Genomic DNA, 24,910 nt, shown 5'->3' with positions numbered 1-24,910 from the left:
AAACATTATTCGTCCTATAGGGCAATACCCCCCACACCCCCCCCCCCCCCCCCCCCCCCCCCCCCCCCCCCCCCCCCCCCCCCCCCCCCCCCCCCCCCCCCCCCCCCCCCCCCCCCCCCCCCCCCCCCCCCCCCCCCCCCCCCCCCCCCCCCCCCCCCCTAGATCATAGTTTCTATAGCAACAAAATGCATAGAACTGACGGTATTGAATATGGGTACATGTTAAAAAGTGAAGGCTCATAATACTAACAGAAAACTGGACACTCTGAGTCTGAAGTACTTTTTGTCTATTTGTTCTTATTGAGAAAAAAAAAGTGTATTTGATCAGGTGTCAGCCGGGAAAGCAACCGGGTCATAATCAGTCCAGCGGCAGAAAAGCTCAGACGGTTCTGATGTTGCTGATCTGCAAACATAGTGTACTAGCAACACCCACCAGTCTGTTGCCTTTGTATCTAAAGCTTGGGAAATGTCCTGTTTAAAGTTATCAACCTTTTGTGTCCGTGTCGTTGTTGGCAGCCTGACGCACAGCCGCAGCCACCAGCTGAGCGTATCCGCTGTGCACAACACCTTTAACAGCTGATTCACATCAAAACATGCTTTCAACTTAAAACACCTCCCTGATAGATGATTGTAATATGAGACCACATGTTGTCCATTCCACATGACGGAACATTGAAAACAAAAATGCGTATTTCGAGTAATGTCTTAACAATCAATTAATCGATAATTGATTAATTGTGTACATCCCTAATATGGACTGTTTAATCATCAGAACATCAGCCTTTTCTCTCTTTTTTAGTCTTAAGAGTTTGTGCATCTGCAACAAAATCAAAGGCAAAAGCTCCACACAAACATTGCTCGCCCTGCAAACCCTGCAGGACCCTTTGTTGCTTTTATCTGACCCGACCTGTTTTTGTTATAAACATCTGTCTTCTATCTCAGGAACAGACCTGTTACTTGGGATAGTGTTTGGTACTGACCTTCTCTCTCTCTTTCTGTCTCTCTGGATGTTTCCACAGGATGACAGTGATGGGATCCCGTGGTCAGAGGAGCGGGTCATGCGAAAGGTGCTTTACCTCTCACTTAAGGAGTTTAGGAGTGCACAGAAACGGCAGCTGGATGGAGACGGAACCACAAACTCAAATGGTGAGTTTATATACACATCTTCGATGACAGGGACCTGCACCACTGTGTGTGTGTCGTATCATTCCATTTGTGCACTTGTACTTTCACTGTCCTTTGGTATTGTATTTCGGTGTAGCAGGAATAGCAGGGAGTAGAGGAACTGACCTCCTGCTGGTTTAAGTGAAATTCATACAACTTACACACTCTACAAATCAGTCTAAGAATAAGGCTCACAGTGGTGTCAAATAGAAAAAGTCAATTTTTCATGCATAAAAAACTTGCCTGTCTTCATAAAGCTGTAATGAAAGCTTTGCAAAAACTATGAATTGATTGGAAATATAATGAAAATCTATATCTGTGTAATTTAGCCATCCCTGCAACAATTAAAGGATATCTTAAAATCACGAATTATGACATGTTGTAAACTTTAACTGTGTTTTGATGGAATAAAGAAGGCAAAGAAAGCCGGAGCTGCTCTGGCATTTTGTGCAGTAAATGTCAGAGTTGCCAATTTTGTCTGGCTTGGCTGACATTAGCGGCTCAGTCCTTTTCTCCATTGCTTTAATTGTAGGCGACAGTTTTATTGCTTGGTCTTTAAATCAGGCCTAAGCGTGTTTTCTTTGACTCTGGAGCCTGATTTAACAGAAAATAGACAGAATCAAATGAAGAACAGATGATCAAGGACTCTCATTTGCCTTTTGTTGTGGGTCAGTGGGCAGCAAGCTGCAGTCTTTCACTCTGCCGGTTCAGTGTCACATCCTCAAAGGAGCCATTGAACTGAAAGTTTTCCTTTTCTGTTGTTAAAGCATCAGACAGAGGAAACCTGGTGGTGCCACATAAGAAAAAAACACATGTTAAAGTGTTGTTAATCTTTCCCAGCGTGTACATTTACATATAACCCTTGTGTCCAGACTCATTAAAACAAGGACTAATAGAATCCCTGACATGAATTAATTCCTGAGGTTGCTGAGTTTGACAGAAATCCAATTCCAGGTGGAAGCCTGCTATGGTTACACCTGAGGGACTTTTCTGTTGTACTGTGTAAACCTGAAACAACAGAAGAGTCGTAAGAGCACAGGGGGGGAGGAAGAGCGAGTTTTGAACCAGACTGCCACCTTGTCTTTGTTTGACACTGATGCTCCCACACGACAAAAGCCCTCAGCCAGCCAGCAGCGGAGATTTGAACTTCACACGTGCTTCAGAAGCTATTCTCAGCTGACATTAACACAACCCAGACACCCTAAGAAAGGGAAGCCGTGCAGCCATCCAGCTCTGCAGAAAGATAGACAGAGAGACAGGAGGGAAGTCTCTTTTGAAATGAAGCTTGTCTTTCATACCATTTTTCGCTCCCTTTTCTTTCTCCTGTTTTCTTTATTATAGATTTCTCCACACCTTCATTTCATCTCTCTGTGTCTGTGCAGAGAACCCACTCCCCTCTCCTGTAGCTTGTGTATCTCCGTGTGACTGTCTGGCATCTCGTAGCTGCCACTCCACAGCTCCTCAGGGCCTTTTAAGCCGCCGCGGGTAGCTGACCTTATCGCCTGAATAAAAATGAGTCATTAGAAAGCGTTGGCGGCCCGTCGTGCCGGGGGTAATGACAGCAGCCCGCACTGACACAAAAGGGAGCCGGGCTGAATAGACTGGCCCTGCTGTTTTAGAGCACCGTATGTTAGCAAGGCTTTGGAGGCAGCACCAGCAGCACAGTTCCCCCCGCTTTGCATCGATGTTGTGGTGAAACTGTCAGCCATTTTGGAGGATCGCACCCAGCATGCACTACATCCTGAATGGGCAGCTCCTGCTGGTTAGAGGACTGTGGGTTAGAGAGTTTGGGCTTTTAATGGAATCAGGCATGTGCTTTAGTTTTCAGGCTCACTGACAGCTATCAGCCATTTTGGAGATTCAGGCATTTAAAAAAAACATCATCGGATGAAGTAGAAAAATACGATGGATGTGAGAGAACTGTCATATATTTTACTAGCAGATGATTGGATAACTTTATCTGCAAAATATGAAAAAATAAATATAGCCTTTTTAAAGCTCCTGTAAGGAGTTTTTAACTTATTATAAACCGACTGAAATCACTCCTGGTGTCTCTTTATGACCTACAATATCAAACAAAATCACCAGTGTCAAGATGTCCCTGGTCGTTATTGTAAATAGGTGCGTTTCGGCCAAGACTTCCGGGTCTTTTAGCCCCCAGAACTACTTTCCTTGGAACTAAAAGGTTCCTCTGCCCACATTGTTGTCTGTGTTTCGACTGCGGGCTGAAGTCCCAGGTAGATTGTGCAAATCAGGCCAGTGACGTATGGAGAAAAAAAAGATATTAAATAATATTTTGAAATCTTAATAAATAACTAAACTAGTATGCATTCCCAGGAACTCCCTCTGTGTTTCACCAACTGTGTAAGCTGCACAAACACGGTTAGGTTCAGCCGAAAGTCCCAAGACCTTAAAAAGTACTACGCCCAAAGCAGGGGCTTTTCAGGGGGAGATTAACTACCCCTGAACTAAATTTAGACCCTGGTTCCTCTGGTCGAAACACATGTAGTTCAGGGGTAAAGTCCCTAGTTCTGGGGGGAAAAGTAAAAAAAAGCCTAATGAGAATTGGTTCTCAATTGACTTACCTGGTTAAATAAAGGTTAAAACAGAAAAAAAGATGAAATATTTCAATAAAGTTAATTATAATGAAAACTGTAGCTGAGGGGCAGCTGCGGGGTGGGTGAAAGACTTAAAGATAAGACTGCACAAAAGCCATTTTCCCCTAATTTTCCATGACAAACATTCACAATGAGCGATACATTTGACAAATAGAAGACAGCAGAGTAAAATATATTATTAGTTTGTTAAAGATATTCCTTTCACATGCACAGAGCAATTTCAGCACAGAGATGAGATGATGTGTCCTGGCCACATGGGGTGCCAAAGTTGACACAAACTGCAGGTCACTCACAGGAGCTTTAAGCAGTAGTGTTTTGATTAGTAGTATGTTTTTCCTGTCTCTCCTTATAAACTGGACTTAAAAATATAATATGTACATGTATAAATGTAATACCTTTTTTAGTCTTTTTCCTGTTGATTATTTCTTCTATTAGTTAGTTAATCCTGTCAAATAAAAGTGAATAACTCCTCTTATGAGTCATTTTTATGACAGCCTTTCAGGCCAGAGCGATAGAAAGTTGAGCACCGCTGAGATAAGCTCCCACCTTTTTAGAAAATCGGTGTCTTGAGACTGAAGGAGGTCACCTGCATGTACACCTCTGTAAAGCAGCATGAGTCCCCCTCCCTAGCTCTCTGTCTCCCCCTCCTCCCTTTCTTACATACCGCCATCCAAACCCAGACTCCACATCTCTCCTCCTCCTCGCTCCGTCACTGTGTGGCAGCAGTGGCTATCTGTTTTAGAAGGGGTGTGGCTGTCTGTCAGTCAGCTGCATGCGCGTCTGTGTGTATGCGTCCGTCTGTGTGTGAGTGTGTGTGCCGATCTCTCTCCCCACCCACCCAGCTTTCTCTCTGCCAGTAGCCAGCAATTATGCCATCTCTCTAACCACTTTACCTCTGTCTGTTGGCAGCCGTCCATCTCTGTGTCCATCACACTTCCTGCTTCTCCCGCTCCCCGCCTGCATTATTTAACAAATGACATTATGCCCTTCTGCATCCCGGCTTCCGCTCTGTCCTCCCCTCTAGTCTCATTCCTTCTCTTCCTCTCCGTGTCTCATCCCTATCTCTCCCTCCATCCGTCTGTCCGTCCTTCCGGTCGTCTCTCCCCCCGGATGCAGGGATTCATTACACATCAATAGGACTCTGGTTACTGCCTTCTCCGCAAGCTCCTGTCTCCTCTCTCCCTCCTGCTGCTCCATCTCCTTGATTATGTATCTCCACACCGCCCTCCTCTTCCATCAGTCTCTGTCTCTCTTTCTTTTCTCAGCACCTTCCTCTTTTGCTGCTTTGTCCTTCCCGTCCTCTGCCCCGTCTGTCTTAACTATCCACACTATCTGTCACCCAAGCCCTGCCTTTTTTCCTTTCCATCCTTCCTCCATCGCTAGTCTCCCTCCGTCTCCTGTTCTCCGAATCGTATGAGCTGCACCTCCTTACCTCGCCGTTTCCCTCTCCTTGTCCTCCCTCTCCATTTCCCTGAGAGCTATTGATGGAGGAGCTGGCTGCTGGCCAGAAAGCAGGAGAGAAGGGGGCTCACTGTTCGCCCATTTCTCCGACTGTCCCCTCTCTTTCCCTTCCTATCTGTCTCCCTGTCTCAGGACCTGCTGCTTTTGCCCCCCGTTTTTATGCACGTCGTCCCCTTTCCGTCAGCACTCGCTCGGCTGTCACTCTGCTGTCTGTCTGTATTTCCCATGCTGCCAGCCCCTTGCATGGCCGCAGTGGCAGCCGTGGCAGCTATAAACACCGCGTGGGCCCTCGATTTTCGCTCTGGAAAACCACCAGAGAAGGATAGAAGCGCTAAAAGGAGACAAATCGAGAGGAGAATCGAGGAAGCTAGTAAAGTGATAAAAGACTTTGCATCTATTCTGTCTCCATGTGCTCTTTTAACGCAGCATTTCAAGGCCACACAAGATCCCATCTCTGCCTTTGATGCTTTAGATTTACAGCCTTGACGCACAGTGCTGTTTGCCTTTGTTCTGGCTTGTGGTAAGTGTCCCGCCGTGATGTTAGCTGCAATTTTGAAAGGAGGAACAATATATTTTGGGCAATTTGAAATCCCAGGCAGCTGATTTTAGTATCTGCTTTTATTCTGAAGGACGTCTGGGAATGGATACTGTAGGGAGTCTCCTTAAAGTAAAACATCACGTTGTTTCTTTTCTATTATCCCGCTTTTTTTAATTGAATACAGGCACAGAGGCTTACTTGAACAAGAGGCAGGAATAGAATAGTAGTGCTCTTGTATACAAGAAGGAAAAGGAGATTAAAGTATTGTATATAGTTAGAATTTGAACTAGGATTTGAGCATCATTCATGAGGAGGACATCAGTTCACAGTGTGCTTTGATTTATCTGCTAACCATTAAATCAAAGCCAAATTACACCCCTTATATGGTTCTGTGCTCATTAGCTGTGACATCACACTCATTTTTACATTAATGCCCATGTTTTTCGGTGTAATCAAGAACCTTTAAACGCTCTCTCTGAACTCACACTGATTCTTTCTTATGGCATGACTACCCCACTTTGCCCATTATAGCAGCTCCGCTAATAGGCTCCTCTCAGCCCTGTGATACGCCATGTTACGCTATGTACCTCTGCTCACTCCCTCCTGCTCTCTCGAGACTCAGAGGTGAACAGAGCGAGGCGATGGGCTTAGTTAAGCATGCATAAATCTGATTAGAAACCCCCACCCAAAGGAGCAGCTATTGGGGATGGTACACTTATTTCATTTCCGTCCTCAATCCCAACCTTTGCCACTTCTACAGCCAGGAGCTTAAATCAAGGTCCTGGCCTTTCCCCTGCCTGTGCGCCACGCTCACCCCCATCCCCGGCCCCCTTGGCTGGTCCCGTGATTCCCAGCTCTGCCCCTCAGATGAGCATTCATGTGCAACCAGCATATGTCAAACAAGTCTTCAGAGGAATAAGGGGATAGACGGAGAAAGGGAAGGGAGGGAGTGGAGAAGAGAGGAGAATAAATGGGCCTCTGCCTGTTTATTTGTGTTCTATTGGGACATCACGTGTCAGTCATTTTCTCTCAACAATCAAAGTTAATGAGCTATTTAGTTTCACGGGAAAAAACACGTCCACAATTCCTGATCCAATTTTTTTTTGCACCATATCCTGTTTGTAGTGCCGCCATCTTTTATTACTTATTATAACAGAAAGTAAGCAAAGGTGGAAAAACTATGTTACAACATAGCATGCTAATATCTTGCATGGCAATATTTTATGAATACACTAAAGCCAAGTTACGATCCAATATTATTTAATTCAATAAGAATAAGTAAATACAAAGTAAAGTTTGTCTTCTAATATCAAATAGAAATAAATAAGTGAAAGCAATGTATCGTGGCCAGGGGCATCGCCAGGAATTCTGGGCCCCATGAAAAGATATCTCAGTGGTCCCCATCACCACAGCCAACCCTACAAAATATAACAATGCTGCTATAAATACTGGTTTATTTGCATTAAACAAAAAATATATGCTTAAAACTATCCTGGTAACTGACTCAAATCTAAGCTACATATCAATATTATTATTATTTTTTTTTTACAATTTATCCAAATGTAACTGCACAATATTGACCTTCAGACTGTCCACCTCTTTGAACAAGATTATTTGAAGCAAAGTGAAAAACAACAAGGTGGCATTATTTGGTATAATCTAACCTCATGAAGTAAATAAAGCTCTAAAAACCCTACAGTTACTTTCAATCAGATTCAGCTCCACGGAGCCGGAAATTCTGAATGTTTTTTGTCTTTATTCAGACAATTTTAGTTTATCATATTGCAGTTATAACAAAACAAAAGAAAATCGTAGTAGAAAACACATTTTATTTCAGGTCCATTAAGGGCCCCCCTCCCCACTTGGGCCCTAGGTAGTTTGTCCTACTTTTCCCCGACATACAACGCCCCTGATCGTGGGCTATATATCATCATGTCATCATCAAACCTGGTGATCCTCATGCCTACTGAAAACTGTTGGACTGAAAGTGAATCTTTAAAATTTCTCCCCCAAATTTTTTTCCCATGCTGGTTGATTGAATCCTCTGTGGCCACACAAGATTTTCATTAAATGAAATTGTACTTTGCCCTAAAGCGTAAACTTCAAAGCACTCAAAGTAAACCTCTTGATTGATTTAGGGCATGCGATTGTAGGCCTTTCGTGCCAACAGTGACATTGTAGAGCAGTGATTCACTCCTACATATAGACTTTGCGGCTCCCTAACGCCAACATTAAGCATTGCCAGCAGTGCTACGGCCTTACTCATCACGCCGGCACTTCTTAACTCTATGACCGCAATGATGTGTGTGCAATGACTGTACCTCCGCTCTCAGGTACTGACCTGCCCTGTGTGTGTGTGTGTGTGTGTGTGTGTGTGTGTGTGTGTGTGTGTTGTGTGTGTGTGTGTGTGTTGTGTGTGTGTGTGTGTGTGTGTGTGTGTGTGTGTGTGTGTGTGTGGTGTGTGTGTGTGTGTGTGTGTGTGTGTGTGTGTTGTGTGTGAAGGGAAACCAACAGCCTGTGTCTATGCAATGAGATACTCTGAGTGTGTGTGTCCATTCAGCTCAAAGCACATTTATAAATCTCAGTTAAATCATATGTTTGAAAACTGCTCTTACCTGCTCACACACTGTCATTTAATCGCACTACTTCCCCCTTCCGTCCCATCATTCTCTGATGACACAGTGCCCGGGCATGTTCCAACAGTAGCGTCCTCGCTAACGAGGCTATCATTCAAGTTGCCACTTATCCTTAACCGTGCCCCCTTGTATTTATATCTTAATTTATTTTCCTTCTGACACCCACCATTAGGAGTAAGTTGGTGCCGGGTGAGTGACACATCCCTCCGAAGCATCAGTCAAATGGAATTTCACTGGCTGTGCAGTGAGGGCAATGAACTAAATAAAACCTCTCAGTGACATACCTGCAGAAAGGTGAATGAAAGGGGTTTGACAGCTCTGCTTTTGTTAAACAAACCGCTCAGAGCTGGGGTCTTTAGTGAGTCAATCATTTGTTTTTGCAAAAATGGAGGTGAATAATTGAACAACCTGCCAAACCAAAGTCCAGTCAGACATGAATACGTGTCAAAACGGGTAAAATGTGATTAATTATTGCCAGTGTAAAAAGTTTGATTGCTGCATTGCTCACTCACTGATATAAATCTTCTGCTTTCAGCGCAGTTTAAACAGGCAGAGCGCTGCAGTTTCAAACATGTGACTCCCCCCGTCAGTCTCCAGTTGCTAACGCTCTGTCTTGGCTTCATTTTTTTAAGACTCCCTAAAGCTCTTCTACTTCCTGTTGTTTTCCTTGACTAGTTTGCTCATTCAGACAAGCCCGTATGACAATTCAAAGACTCCCAACAAAAACTGCCATGAGGAAATCGAGCCCTGTGCTATCTATTTAATTTGCTTGTCTTCCTTAATTACCATTGACTTCCACTCCTCTGTTTGACCTAATTTGAATTCTTGGTGCCTGTTGTTGCTTTTGATTTAAGAATCTGTCTGGGGGCTTATTTTTTTTGTCTGACTTGCTCACTAAATATTTGATTAGGGCCTCTGTCAATTGAGCTCACCAAGAAACTCAAGTCCAGCAGTATCTGCTCACTTCTCCTCACTGCCTTGGGCTTGTTTTTTTTTTTTTTTGAATGCTCATGTCAAAGGGCATGTGTCCCATCAGTCACATAAGCAGAGAAAACTAGTTGAATTTGACAGGGACAGAAAATTAATCAGAAACACTTTTCTTGCTGTGAACCTAGCTGCAAGTCTGCTGCATTAAATGTGTGATGTGAAGGGTCTACATGAGGGGTTTGTGACTGGGTGACTCCTCAGCTTATTTACAAAAGAAAGGCTTTAAGACTTTGTGTTCTCTGTATTATCAGCTCCTTTGTTTGTGTCACATCCTGTTTTTCCTTGCTCTGTACACTCCACGCTGTCTGATAAAGCAGACCTACCATAATCATATCAAAAGAAATGTATCCACTCTGCCTCAACCCTCTCCACTGCGTCAAATCAAAAACAGAAGTCTTATTAGCACTGTCAGATGAAAAAAACAAACATTGTTTTTCCCTGAAGACACTGCATTTTAATGCAATTTTAATCCTCTGGATCATAAAAACACACACATGGAAGCGTGCCTGATTACACGAGGTGGAAGGTTTTTCCTCTTGAGCAGTCATTCAACTGTTTCCTGATGACAGTCTCTCTCTTCTCAGGTTCTTTAGTCAACGGGCAGCTGAACGGCTCGGGCTCAAAGGGCGGCCACGATGGGTCCTTGCACTCGCAGGGCCTGGACGGGAGCAGCAAGTACGGCGAGGATGGCCCTCCTAAGAAGAGGTGAGACTGTGCATGTGTGTGTGTGTAAGGTTCCTAATCCTGTTTGTGGATCATCAGATCATCCAAGAGCTTTAAAGATCACCGAGTCTAGTACAGGTGTAGGATCATGAGGCCGTTGGTATCTGTGTGTATTTTAATGCCAACAGCTGCTGCTGATGATGATGAAGAGGATGCTGTGAGTGTGATTGTTGGAAACTTTCTGCACATTTCACAGAGTGTAAGAGCAGTGTTTCCTGAACGTTGAGAGTGAAAACGCTGCCACGTGATACCAGCTGCTTTTAAGTTTCACACACTCACTTTGTCTTCCTCTTTTTGAGTAATTAATCCTCTCTTACTCTTCTCTGGGATCCCCAGCCAATCAATGCATAATGTGTCAGTGCTACTGAAGGCCTGCATTGATTTATGAACTTAGTGTATGAACTCTCTTTGTCAGTTCTTTCTCTTCTCTTCTGGACAGGAGCAAGTTGGCCATTAGTTCTGTAATAGAAGATGACAGTCAACACAGTGGAGTAAATAGTGCCACTCTGTACAGGGCGCTGAGGTCCTTTTAATGAGCCTCACCCCCTCGTCTTTGAACACAAATGCCCCTTCAGTCATTTATAATTAGCCATGTTGCAATTTATTCAAAAGCAGAACATTTAAAAAACGGGCTTTTAATGTAGAGGCTGGGATTTTTCTTTCAATCAAAGCTTCATATCAGACTTGAAATTGATTTCCACAGAGGGATTGGTTCTCTCTCTAAGACAAATGTTCCTGGAAAAAATGGAATCTTTTGGAAAATGTGACGCTCGTGATTCATTCAGTATGAAGCAGGTTTTGAAATCAGCAGCTGGAAAATATGATTTACAAATAATCACGCTTCATAGAGTGTACAGCAGATAAAAATGGCTGGTGTGATTTTTTTATTTATTTTTTCCTCTGCCACAAAAGGACACACTTAAATTTTTGTGTCCCAAACCAGTAGCCGTAAACCTTTCTGTTTTATTCCCATTGTCACGTCTTTTAAATCTAAGCTACCGTAGGAGGCAGGTGTGTGTGTGTGTGTGTGTGTGTGTGTGTGTGTGTGTGTGTGTGTGTGTGTGTGTGTGTGTGTGTGGTGTGTGTGTGTGTGTGTGTGTGTGTGTGTGTTGTGTGTGTGTGTGTGTGTGTGTGTGTGTGTGAGCGTGTGTGTGTGTGTGTGTGTGTGTGTGTGTGTGTGTGTGTGTGTGAGCGTGGGTGCACGACTGTGTGCTTGTGTGCTGTTTTGTTCCGCCGCTGGTCCCTCTCTCCCTTCCACACACACATACACGCATCCACACACACACTGACAGGGCATCAAAGCATCAGTGTAAGGCTTAGGGGGGGGGCGGAGTCTAGGGGCTGGACGGCAGCAGATGTCCTTCTGTAATGAGCAGCCCATACAGGCTCCATTCACAGCGTGTCCAGCACCTGCCTGAGTCCTGCTAGCTGTCATTCGATACTGTAACCTCCAAAAAATCTGAGCACGGTCATTACCAGCTTTCATCTACCTGGCTTTGAAACAGGAGGAGCGCGCCTCTGAAGCAACTGATAAGATTTGAGAGTATGTTATGGTTGTCTTGACTGGAATTCACGAGGTTAAAGAAGGAGAAAGCATCCTTTTTATGCAAGAACATGTAGTAACAGGTGATCTGGAAGCCAGGCAGCATAAAAGAGGCTGGCCTTGACTGACAAACATAGAAAATGTTGAATTGAATTCTAATGACCCTTTGCTTTGGTATAAACACTCTCGTCTTGACAAACTGCAGAGGAAAAGCACTGAAGAAATAACGTTTAACAAGGACACTCACATTTCTTCTCTATTCCTCAGACAGCCTGTAGTGCTGCGAGTTGCACGGAGTTCAGTTAGAGGCCAGCCTTATCCGTGGTTTTCATTATCCACTAAACACACACTTGCAAACACACACAGCAGGACTGAATGAAGAAAGGCTCTCTATCTGATGCTAATGAAACACAAGCCTAGCCAGTGCTTGGCAATACCTCATGCCCTCTTAAAAAGCTTATTTTGTGTGTGTGTGTGTGTGTGTGTGTGTGTGTGTGTGTTGTGTGTGTGTGTGTGTGTGTGTGTGTGTGTGTGTGTGTGTGTGTGTGTGTGTGTGTGGTGTGTGTGTGTGTGTGTGTGTGTGTGTGTGGTGTGTGTGGTGTGTGTGTGTGTGTGTTTGTCTGTGTGTGTGTGTGTTTTCTACGTGTGAGGGATGACTCCCGTGCCCTGGCATGGCTGCCCCACACTGTTCCCGAACAGGACTAACTGAGATGATGCCAGGTTGCTTTTACACCTGGCACTGGCTTAAGCAGAAGGGAGGAGCAGCGCTGTCCAATTTTTCTCTCTTTTTAAAAAAATTTTAAAGCAAAGAAAAAGTTTCACAACGTTGAGACAGGATGAAGGGATCGAGCGCAGACAAGAGAGGGGAGAGACTGGGAGGAGCAGCAGATGATAAAGAGAGGAAGGGAAGCAGAAACAGAAGGACAGGTGCAAGTGATTTTTGGCAGGAAGCGGCTCCCTTCAGAAGTCTTTGAGATCAGCTCTGTGTTTGCCTTCCCATGCTCCTGAGATTGGTGGCAAGACTGGCAGCACATCCCTGCAAACATGCCAGCTCATTGTAGCCCGAAACTACCAGCATGACCATATTCTGCAAATGGGGTTTCCCTTGCCAAAAGTGAAACGCACACACACATACATATATGCACACACACACACAGAAACTTAACCTAGTGTTGTTTCATCTGCACTGCCATGGTTTACTGACCTACTTATATTCCCACACCTCTCTCCCGTTCCCACATTTAGCTTAAAGACCAGTGTCAAGTAACAAAACAGGCTTTAAAACGCTTCTCCCCCAAAACCATAGCATATTTAACTTCGACTTTTCCACAGTTGTTGTGAAGTTCAGTCAAATACTTTTGGGTTTCCCCTTCATACAAGTCTTTATTCCCACCATTAAGCACACTGCTGTTACAGAAACTTTCTCCTCCAATGAGCTGTCATAAGTTTGGCGTCCAGCCAGTCGCTCGTAAATCTTACAGAGCAATAAATGAAATCAGTCATTGGTATTTTAATTCAGTATTACTGCTTTTAAAAAATGACTCCAGTGCGGTTTTCTTTTTCATGATTAGGACAGATTTTTGGCTCGCCTGTGTGTACGTTGGAGCCCAGAGGTATGGATATCTGGTTTTTAAACTTGTGTTGAATATAATTAACCAGGGAGTCATTTTGTGCTGGATACACGTATAAAGATCACTTAATAAAACACCTAATCAGATGTGATTAAAGTTCACGATGCATGATTTTATTCAGCTCAGATAAACACTTGTAAGTCGTTCTCATGGTAACTCAGCTTTGAGTTAAAAAGGTGAACCGAAACTTGTGAAGTGCCGCAAAAGTGTGTGAGAGTCTGAAGTTGAGTGTCCCTCTTTAACAGACTTCTCAACTTAATTTCTGCCTCCTCTCTCTCCTCTCTCTCCTCTCTCTCCCCTCTTCTTACTTTCCTTTCTCTCACTCTCTCTCACTCTTCACTTTCCCCTCTCTCTCTCTCTCTCTCTCTTCACTGACCCCACTTTTGGCTCTCTTTGAATCTCTTCTCTCTGTTGTCGCGGCCAAGACACACACTCACACACTCAGCTGCTGCCGCTTGTTTTGTTTCGACTTAATGAATGCCAAGTGTGTACACACGCAGACACACACACACACACACGCACACGCACACGCACACACACACACACAGAGGCTCGTCTTGTCTAGCGTAACCAATGACTCTTGTCAGTAATGCATAATCACCATTTCCATTTATGAGGGATTACATGCATGTGCGCGCAGGCCTGCACGCACACACAGCAAATGTGTGCGTTAATAAAAGGCCATTATATGTGTATTGATTACTCTGGGTGGTATTGTGAGGTAACACATATGTAGAGCAGAGCCTGCGCTAACACTTGAAGTTGCACATAGTGGAGTAGCTGCACACAAACTAATAGGAGTATCAGTCAAATGCTGGCTTTAAAAACACAGTCAGGATTGCTTCATATTATCATCATATTATACGTGCTGATATCAAGAACACTTAAACCTCCTCTTTGTTTTTCATTCCTCTCTCTTCCTCTGTCGCTCTGGTCAGTGACTCAGCTCTCCGTGTCAGTGTGTCACTCCCCAAATCTCCTCTGAACCCTCCTCTCATTGTCGCTGCACTCGCTGCAGCTTTATTAAAGCTCTGCATAAATGGCAGGGTAAAGGAGCATTAACCATCCACCGATGTGCTGCGATGTCACTCAGTGCACGCACTCTTTGCCACAGTCGCTGTCGAATACGAGAGCTAATGCTGTGATTGTAGCACAGATGAACCACACCACTGGGTATCCACTCTGAAGACAGAAAACATCTTGTAAAAAGCGTAAGTTCTGAACTTAGCAAAAAATACCTGTCTTTGCTTTTAGTATGACTGAGAAAAATGTGAAAGTATACTAAAGTCAATAAAAGACTTGCTAAGAATGTCTTATTTGAACATGAAACCTCTCAATGAGAAGCATAACCTTGTACTTCAAGTGCGAGTAAAAGAGTTGCTTTGAAAGAATTACACCTTTCTGTGCAATTGAAGCCAAGGCTCAGTTGTGTGTGAGTGTGTGAGTGTGTGAGTGTGTGAGTGTGTGAGTGTGTGAGTGAGTGAGTGAGTGAGTGAGTGTGTGAGTGTGTGAGTGAGTGAGTGAGTGAGTGAGTGAGTGAGTGAGTGAGTGAGTGAGTGAGTGAGTGAGTGAGTGAGTGAGTGAGTGAGTGAGTGAGAGAGAAAAGTGTTGCTGGAGGGGCTTCACTGCAGGGTGCGATGACCCATTGCAAGGGTTGGCCTTGTCTTCTCAAGCTGGGAATCTTCTGCAAATTGGAAAAGCTCAGGTGAGAGATTGATCAGTTCAGTGCAATCAGTGAATCAGTGTTAGAGAGAGTGCGTGTGCATGTGTGCCCTTAGTTCACCATGCTTGTGTGTACATGTGTACTTCAGTTTCTTTCAAATCAGTCTGCTCAGTAGTGGTACAACAGACAAAAACAAACTTCAAACTGGGAATCATAAAAAGCTTTCAAAACGGTGAAAAAAAATCAATTGAATAAATGTTTCCTACTCTGGTAATTAACCTATTTTTAATTATTTTAAACCCCTTCTGCTCTTGATCTTTTGTTCAAGCTGTAGCCTCCTGAATCTGGAGCTCTGGCCTTAAGTCTGCTGTTTGCAGGACTCTGAGCTTAATTAGACTGATTGCATAGCACATTCAAAAACGTCTCTGATGTTTATTGACCTAACCTTGCTGTGGTCAGCCACTCTCGTGGTGATTTAAGGAGGGCTGGAGGGTCAGAGGTCAGCGGGTTAGAGTTCAGCCTGTGTTTAGAGGGGTGGGGGGGGGGGGGGGGGGAATATACTCGAGCAGTGGACCTTGGCTGCTAACAAAGGATATGTTGAGGGTTAGTGTTTTTATCTTTTCTCCCGGCCGGAAACACTGTTAGTCTTTTCTTTTTTTTTTTTTTCCCTGCCATGTACTTAAACAGAAATTCAGATTCTGTGGCTTTAGATGAAGGAAGCTTTTGATGTTTAGAAGCGTTTTTTTTCTGTTTTTGTTGATTGTTGCTTATTTTTTAATTATTTTATTGATCAGTGCAACTGTGGAGCCTCCTACAGAATGTGCTGCATCGTTTCATGCCGTTTCTTATCATGTTGTAATATATTGTATCCTATATCGCATCATATCATTCTGTAATGTTTTAAACTGCAAAGTGTAGTACCACACATCGTGCTCATGTGATTCTGATCACTATTGAGAAATGAAGAACATGAGCATTTAGAACCATTAAAACCAAAAGTTAAGCCAACGAATCATTGCTAGACCACGTCTTAAGTTGAAATGAGGATACAAGCATGCATGAAGAAGCATTTAAGTTTAGCTCAGACACACACATAGAACCACTTCCTTAAAATCCCAAGGAGCTGGTAAACACTGAGAAACCAGCGTGGGAACAGTTTTCAGTGACATGACTGTTTTACTAAGTTCTGCCCCAGCGCTAAAGCCTCTGAATTAACTCTGAAAAATATGCTTTAAAGCTATTTATGTCCATTTAGCTCTGTTTGTAAAGTAGTGTATTGAATGTAACAAAGAGGACAGTGAGCTGACTTCCATCTGACCTAATATAGAATTTATATATTCAGAGATACAGATCTATCGTCAAGATGTCTCTTCTCCTCACATCTGCCTATCAGGCCATCTTCCGTCGCATTGTTTCATTCGAAAAAAAAAAAAAGAGGGGGATTAAAAGCCAAGGTTATATTTAAATATGAAGGCAGGCACGGCTATATATCTTTAATCTTAAATGAATATCAGGCTCATTGGTGAGGCATATAGCCATCACAGCTGGACTGGGACACACACACACACACACACACACACACACACACACACACACACACACACACACACACACACACACACACACACACACACACACACACACAGGCAAACTATCACACCTCAGAATAACTCACATCTATCTTGATGTCAACACAAAGCAGTTGAGCGTTAAACCCACATGCTGACAAAATATACCTCAGTGTTGCAGTATATACATTACTCTCATGGTTATTAAGGCCTGTTCCACTTGACTTCTATACATGAACACTTCAGTCCACCACAGTGAGTAATAGGTGGACTCCTGTGTGCGTTTTTTTTGTCCTCTCAGCAGCCTCGGCTCATTGACTAATGACGGTGTTTATTTATGTTTGGCGTGCACATGCTTTGTGTATATGCAACTGGGGGTCTTTGCAGGGGCTGTTTGCATAAGTCACAGGGTCAGTGGGTCAGTTCAATGCAGAGCTGTCTCGCTCTTAGATGCATGGGGACAGAAAAGAAATAAACATTTTGAGTGAGCGTTCATTTACGGCTGTTTAGACTGAGCATGAATCATCAGTTTCAGGGTGTGTGTCGGGAAAGAGGTAGAAAAAGGTTTAGCAAACTCAGGTTAACATAATGAACTTTTCACCCTGGTAGTTGCTTTGTAGAGGCTGAATGAAAAATGTAAGGCTAATTTAAATCAGAGGCTAAAAACTCCTCCATGTGCAGAACAAGAAGGTGTGAGTGAAGTTTTGCACCCATGCAAGAACATGATGTCCCTGCAGCTTTCTCTGATTATACACATGCTTTAATGCTCATATTAACACATGTGCATTAATAGTATGATCACTGTGTATACACACTTGTGTATTGGCTTATGGATTTGATCTGAACTGACTGTCAGAAAACACATACTTTAATATTATGAAAGATTAAACACATTTTGGAAGCCTGATCCCTGCAGCAAACACTACTATGCTCTCCTGTGCACACAAACATTTGCCTTTATGTCACTCTCATCTGTACAAGATGGACTCAAGCAACACACACTCACATGGCAATATGCACACACAAACACACACACACATAAGTACACTCACGGAGCCAGCTGCAGCGAGGTAGTCTTTTATCAGCACCATGTGGGCCATCTGGAGCCAATTAATACAGCCCCTAAGGTACAGACACTGGATCAGTGCTCCGCTCCTCACACAATAACCTTTACCATTGGAGGGGACGCGATGTCTGACTCCAGCACAGACTCATGCCAACGTTTATCAAACCTGAGAGACTCTGTGGACAATCCTAGAGTGATTCAGATAAGACAAGTTTCTGCAAAAAAGGGACAAGTGCGAGCAGGTTTTTAATTTCTGAAATAGTGGATTTCATTTTTTTTCCTCTCAGGATTATTTATGAAGCTCTTTCAAAATGCTATTGCTATAATGCATCTGCGGCATCCCTGGTGGTTGTTGGTATCTGAAGAACTTCACAGTGTGCAGACTAGGGCTTTTAAAAGTCACATGCTGACACATTGGCACAAATCAACACACGCACTACTAGCTCGTGTTCCACTCGCCAGCCTTCTCCACATATCAGGTTACGGCGCTACAGCAAAGGTCTGAAATGGGAGCACACGGCCACGGGCACACATCACAGCCAAGGGCTCCCTTGTGGAGGACCCCAGCGTTGCTGACAAGAGACTCAGTGTACAGTGTGTGACCCCAGACATACGTCATTTAACGCCCTTTCACATGAAGACTCTTCCAATGTGTCAGTCTATCCTCTTTATTATTGAATGTAAACACTCCCATCCCAGAGTAGTTAGAAAAACAAAAGAATGTGACTTAGAAACCTGATTTATATCCCGTTTATTTCAAGCTGCATTTACACACATACTGAAAACAAACTAGAAATGCTGAATCACGCATGAGGAGTTACAAATGAGTCATTCAAAACATGCTGCCGAGTTAAACCCTCAGCAGTGTTTGTGTCACCCTGTTTGTCCCTGCTGCTGCTCTGAATTATATATTACATAAACTTGTTCATATTGGACTCCATTCATCAATATTAAATGAAAGAATGGAAAAATGCTGATACACCGAGCCAACAGCTTATTCAGGAAATCAAACATGCATATTAGTTAGCTCTCTCAACAATCAGTCCTGCCTAATTGGCATTTAAAGAATTTCTCTATCTATTTTAAGTGTTTTCTGCACAAATGAGTCAACACTCAGCTTCATAAATCAGCTGTTGTCAGCTCCACATGCAAGAGTGCTGTTTTTTTTTTTTGCTTAGTCATCCAGTTTCTTTCTCTGCTCTCTGTGCTAATAGCTCAGGCTCTGACAGTGAACCTGGTATAAGGAGGTTTCTGCTTATGACTGTGCACCGAGGGTTGTTGAGTTATCGACTGAACGAGAGGGAGAAATCCCAGGACGTAGTAGTAACGGGGGTCATATACTGATCAGGAATCCTGAAGTTCTTAAAAGAGGGGTAGTTTTCCTCGGTGACACTTCAGAAGGGTGGATGCCTGTTGACGTACTTGTAACACAAGTCTAGATGACCCCATTGAGACCAGTTCCCATGGAGACAGCCGCTGTAAGGGTGTTGATGAGGTGCAGACTGAAGACGAGAGCTCAGTGATACAGTGTCTTTTGATTGACAGGATCCATGTGCATTTGTGGGGGCTGTGTCCTCTATCTCTTTGCCACCACCTTCAACCCATTTTACTTAATTTTGCTTGTTTGAGCAAAACCACTGATGGCTCTTTATCCACTCCCCCTTTTCTCCTCTCCTCTCCTCTCCTCTCCTCTCCTCTCCTCGTCTTTCCCAGGATTGCTGCCCGACAGGATCGTCAAATGTTCTCCCTCTTTCTCTCTCTCAGAGATAATCAATGCTCTAGCAGCCACGCTGGCATGTGTAATATTAGACATTAGAGCCGCCCTTTGAAGGGTAGATGGCTGGTGGGGGTGGCAGGAAAGGATGGAGGGAGGAAGGGATGGATGAAAGGTGGATTAGAAAGGGATGAATAGGGACATCCTGCTGTAATCTCTTTGCTTTTTCTCCCTCTATTGGATCTCTGTTTCCTCTATTCCCTCCCCTGTGTCTCACAGGCTCTCCCCTCATCCTCCTGCAATCGGGGCAATCAGGCTGATTTTAACTTACGCAAGCCTCACTTATACCTCCATGGCACTGTACCAGTGGCTGTTCAATAGTTCAACCCACTGGGGAACATGGTGTACCCTGGCTTACACACACACCCTCACACACACTCACTCATGGGCAGCGGCCTTCTTGTAGGCAGACGGGGGGCTAAATCAGAGGCTCGTGTTACCACTCAGCTTGTAGTGCAGTGGCAGCACTTACTAAAACAGTCGTGTCATAGCAAATTGTTCCCATGCTGATTTCTCTATATTTACCTGCTACTTGGGACTTCGAAGTGAGTGTGTGTTTGTGTGTTTTTAAGCAATACTCCAGCTTTTCTTTTTCAGCAATGTTAACAAAAATAGGCTGGGAGAAGATCGTTGGCATTAACCTTAATGCTCTTGACCATGTTTATCAAATCAGAGCTTCTCATAGGTCAAAGGCCAACCTTGAAGACCCTCACCACCTTCTTCATGCAGAGTTTAGACTTTTGCCAATAGGGAGGAGGTTCACCGATGCTCGGAGGGTGAAATCAAACTTGATTATTTATTCCATCAGCTGTTTGGTTCTTCAACAAGCTGTAGGATTGCTTCCATTTCATAATTACTAAGGACTGTGGGACCTTGTATCTCACACACTTTTATATCAGTCTTTCTTTTTAGCCTTTTAACCTTTACTTTGTAACCTTTAGTCTTTCTTTTTTTCTTTTTAAAAGATAGATACGAAAAGTGATACCTACAGAAATGTACGTAAATACTTCAGAAGATGATATCATGAAGCCACAAATGTAAAGTCTGTGGGGGAGAGGCCTCCTCAGCATAGTTAAAAGTTAACAGATAATAAAGCATTGTGCCCTGAAAACCTAAGGCTTGTCTAAAAAGACTCTGGTTGACTGTCTAGACAGGGTGAAGTAAGCACATTGCTTTATTAGCTCATCAGTCTCTGTCCACATCTCTTGCACTTGTGTTTTATTTCTGTTGCCTGCTTTCTTTTTTGTGTGCTTGTTACACCCTCTTTCCCTCTCTCTCTTTTTTTTTAAGCAGTTAAATTGAATCCTATTCATCTTAAGCTGGAGCAATAAAGAGTATCCAGGGTTCAGCTTACCAAAGAGGCTTTTATGGAGAGCTCAGTCTGTCCTCTGCCTAATATTTAGAAAGTGTTCATCGCACCACTTAGTCTGCATCGCTCCTTCCTCTACCATATTAAATTGCAGATGATTGAATTTAGAGGATGATGGGGCAGGTTTTGGGTGGATGCACGTTTGAACTGTGTATTAGCACAGAGTCAGATAAACAATCATGCATACTGTAATATGTTGTCACACACTGCCATGGTAGTCAAATGTGTTCGCCCTAAACCTCAAAGTATGAGGATATGGGTACCACCCTAGCATCAAATATGCAGGGCTCTGCTTTCAAGTTAGCAATAATAATTGTGCAACACCCTGTTAGATTTTCAAAATAAAGCAAGTTAGAGATTATATTTAAACAACATGATTACATTCACATTAACGTTGCAGATTTCCAATTGTATAACTTTGCTTCATCTTTTAACTCATAGCATTTTAAGATAGATGCAGTCTGGTTATGTTAAGACACTAAGTGCTCAAGGAAAGATCATGGATAGGGTTAAATAAGTACAGGTAATAAGTGAGTAAGGCGTTCTATAGCTCAAAACTAATCCACATAAGATATGTTATGGCTGTGCATTGACTTATGGAGAAATGTGACACAAAAGGAAAATGCATTAATGAAAGAGTTTATAAAATGACCAAGAAGAAGGAGTGTTATGAGAGGATCCATTAAAAGAAAATCCTCCAATGACTGTAGTTGCATGTAAATGGTTAAAGTTACCCTCAACATATCACACACTTTATCTTACTCAGCGTTGCAGTCACGCAAATCCCCCTTCTTCCAGCCTCCCTGTGCGCTTCACCCTCCCACCGGCCCCTCTCCCACCTCTCTCCATCGCTTCATCTCACTTTCTGGTTTCGGCCTCATCCGTTTCCATACTTCTCTCTGTCAGTATGCCCTACGCTCTCCATCCCCTTGTGGCTACAGCTGAAGTTTTTGCAATGGCGTGCACGCAGATAGAGGAGGGTAAATTTTTCATGAGGGCAAGGGTACAGTGAGAGTCTGTGTTTTCAGTCTTTGCATATGTGTGCGTGTGTGAGTGTGGAAATGTTTTTTTCTGTAGGAGTCGCTCAAGTCCGGCAACAACAAAAGGCCAGCCTTGAGGACACAATGTGGACGCATTGTGAAGAGAAGATTGTGCTTTTACCTCTCACACTTTTCTCCCTCTGTCTGGTTGTTTATCACACTCTTGAGCTGGAACTCTCCTTGAATGTGTTTGGAATTTTTTCACGCACCTATTTTTTTCAAGGATTATGATCATTTTTATCATCTTTCCTCTTTTCCATGTGCTTATCGACCTTTACAAAGTCTATCCATCATTCATTCTTTTAAGTCCCAAGGTTACCTAATCTTACCTAAACAAGTTTACAACTCTTTGACAGTTAAATATTCTCTCTCTTGCACCCTCAGTTCTTAGTTTGTGTGCCGCCTTCTCACGCTATTTGTTTTCATTCCTCATTATGCGAGTAAATGAGGACAGGTGAAGTGACACCTGTCCCCATTGGGTTGTTTATCCTTTGTAAAACAGACATGTTCTTTGTTCTATAATAACAGAGTGGAGCTGTCTCTGTATGCGCCTGTCTTTTAACTCAACGCTAAAATAAAGCAGCACCATGATACCTTTATATAGTTCAATTAGTGATTCTGCTTTTCACCCATTCCGACAGAAAAAATACTGTGTGTGCAAAGAAAAAAATGAGGTGTATGATGGATGTTTTGCCACCTGAAAATTAAAGCAAACTAGGTTTGTGCTAATGCGCTACACTCTTGTACACTTTTGATTCTGTTTACAAAATGCTAAGCTAATCAGAGGCTTTTGTTTGCTGGCTGATTGAAAACAAACTAGCCGTGTGCGAACCCATGTTTTCTCAGTTCTCTGGCACCTTGTGTTTAAATGCAGCGCTTTGGCAATGCGCGTGCAATCATCTCTCAATTCGTCACATATTGAGCCGACACACATGTCACGGCTGGAAATTGACATGTTTTGACACCACGCTGTTCTCTGATTGAAGTGTAATCGGAACTCTGCACCTTTTCGGTGAGCCAAATGCATTGTGGGTGTTCTCCAGACATGATCCTATCTTCCCTTGCTTCTATTCGGTCCATGGCAAATTGACAAATAATACCAGGATATCACATTGCTTCTATCACTGCTTCTTAACTTTCTAGTGTTGCTCTCTCTAAAAAAAACCACACAGCAGTGCTAATCGATTGAGGCCTCTTGCTGGTTCATGCAGCCCTGAAAGTCTAGGACTTACACTGTTTGTGTGTGTGCATGTGTTACACGTTAAGAGATTTACTGTGTTTGTGTATGTGTGGTGTTTGAGGGAGGCGGTGTGACTAGTAAGTCCTTTCTCTTAGACATCCACTTCTTTAATATTCTCCTCCTCCTCTGGCTTCACTGACACACACTGTGATATAAAAAGAGAAAAGAGACAAGCAGAGAGAGAAATGAGAGAGGCATCTTTGTGCATCACACAGGGACAGAAACCACGACGCAGGGAAGGATGGAGGGAAAATCGGGGAAACAATATGGCTGAGTAAGAAAAAGTAGCTTAAGCTGTCCTCTAGTAGTGATGTGCAATCAGACATTCTAAGTGTTATTCTGCATTTTTATTATCTTTCTTCTCTTTGATGCTTACCCATAAGGAAGCAGGGGTTACTAAATGTATTGTCCACTCATGTACAAGCACATAATTCCATGCAGACACACAAAAACACTCGGTTATTATCAGGATTGGCTTCTGCTCCAACATATCTGTAACTTAATTCTCATCTTCTTCCTGTTTTTTTCATGTCAGACCTCGACTACAAGCCCAGAGGAAGTTTGCCCAGTCACAGCCCAACTCGCCCAGCACTACACCCGTCAAAGTGGCCGAACCAGGCAGCCTGAACACCACTGTCCTGGCCGCTGTGCCCTCCTCATCATCCCTCTCGTCACTCTCCTCTTCATCACTGTCCTCCTCCATCCAGGACCTGTCAAGACGCAAGCCCAAGACGGAGGATTTCCTCACCTTTCTCTGCCTCCGAGGTAAGACGCATCACTTTTGGACAGATATCTCCTGGGCTAACATTACAGTCTAGGATACAGATGTCTGCAAAAAAAAAAAAATCAAACTCTGTATTACCTTGGAGGCTGGATAACATTTTGCTGCTTTTTGATGTCTTCGCAAGCTTATGAACACACTCAATAACTACCAAATATCAGGATCAAGTATTGGGAGGTCAGTCATTCAGCATTTGTGCTGGTAATGTCAGCCTGAGATGGATTGTCCTGCATAGAGGTCCATAGAGAAATCTGAGCACACACAAAAAATGTATTCAATAATAGTTCAACAGCACATAAAGTAAGTTTTGTGAAGTTTGGTATTTTGATTAACCTACATCATTCATACACACACAAAACTCCACACACACATACACACACACACACGCTCCAAATAACTGTGTACTCACCTCAACCTAAGATTATTCTGCATTTCAGCAGTTTACACCCCCCCCCCCCCTTCCCTTTCAACAGCTGCCTGTCTCTTTAACACCCTGCCCATCACCCTCAAACACACCCGACACTACAGAAACAAGTTCATCGACACTATGTAGCACCTCTGATGTCAAATGAACTGTAAAAATCACGGCAGAGTAATTAGCGGCCAAGTTTTTATTTGTGATTGTGTGTGTGTGTACAGCTCTGTGGTGCCACACACAGCTGCATTGTTTATAGGGAGGGTCCTGACAGGGTAAACTATTTGGGATAAATGCAGGCACTAAGACACTATCGCACAGTCATATGAGCTGCTTGTGTACATGAACTCAAATTAACCGCGAGCCCCTACACACTCACAGGAACTGAACAAGACTCATTCTCTCTTCCTCTGGAGTTAATGAAGGAGTCATGTTACTTATGATAGATGCTCTGCTGGGCAGAAAACAGAGATGGCTAGTCTGCTGCCAGGACGCTGCAAAAAGCTTCTGCTCTGCTACAGAAAAGACACATTTAAGATTTGAAATGTATATGTACAATTTAAAAAATGACTACAATACTACTGAACCATAATGTTGGAGTACACTGGGATATGAGGTGGTGTCATACAGTACATTTTATTTTGCTGTAATACGATACGGTATGGTACAATATAATACTATTTGATATGATATG

At 43.3% G+C, this 24,910-nt stretch overlaps 1 protein-coding gene across 1 annotated transcript in view; it reads left to right on the top strand.

The window, feature by feature from the left end:
• Positions 1-24,910, top strand: part of jarid2b (jumonji, AT rich interactive domain 2b) — a 116,452-nt gene that overhangs the window by 59,077 nt on the left and 32,465 nt on the right. Inside the window, exons 2-4 of the mRNA XM_034704800.1 lie at positions 1,019-1,145; positions 9,988-10,108; positions 23,556-23,785. Coding sequence (XP_034560691.1) covers positions 1,019-1,145; positions 9,988-10,108; positions 23,556-23,785 — 478 coding nt within the window. The remainder of the gene's footprint in view (positions 1-1,018; positions 1,146-9,987; positions 10,109-23,555; positions 23,786-24,910) is intronic.

The sequence above is a fragment of the Notolabrus celidotus genome, chromosome 16 (assembly GCF_009762535.1).
Source record: "Notolabrus celidotus isolate fNotCel1 chromosome 16, fNotCel1.pri, whole genome shotgun sequence".
NCBI lineage: Eukaryota > Metazoa > Chordata > Actinopteri > Labriformes > Labridae > Notolabrus > Notolabrus celidotus.
Note: the sequence above shows the minus strand (reverse complement) of the source record. Positions and strands in the feature narration are given on the sequence as shown.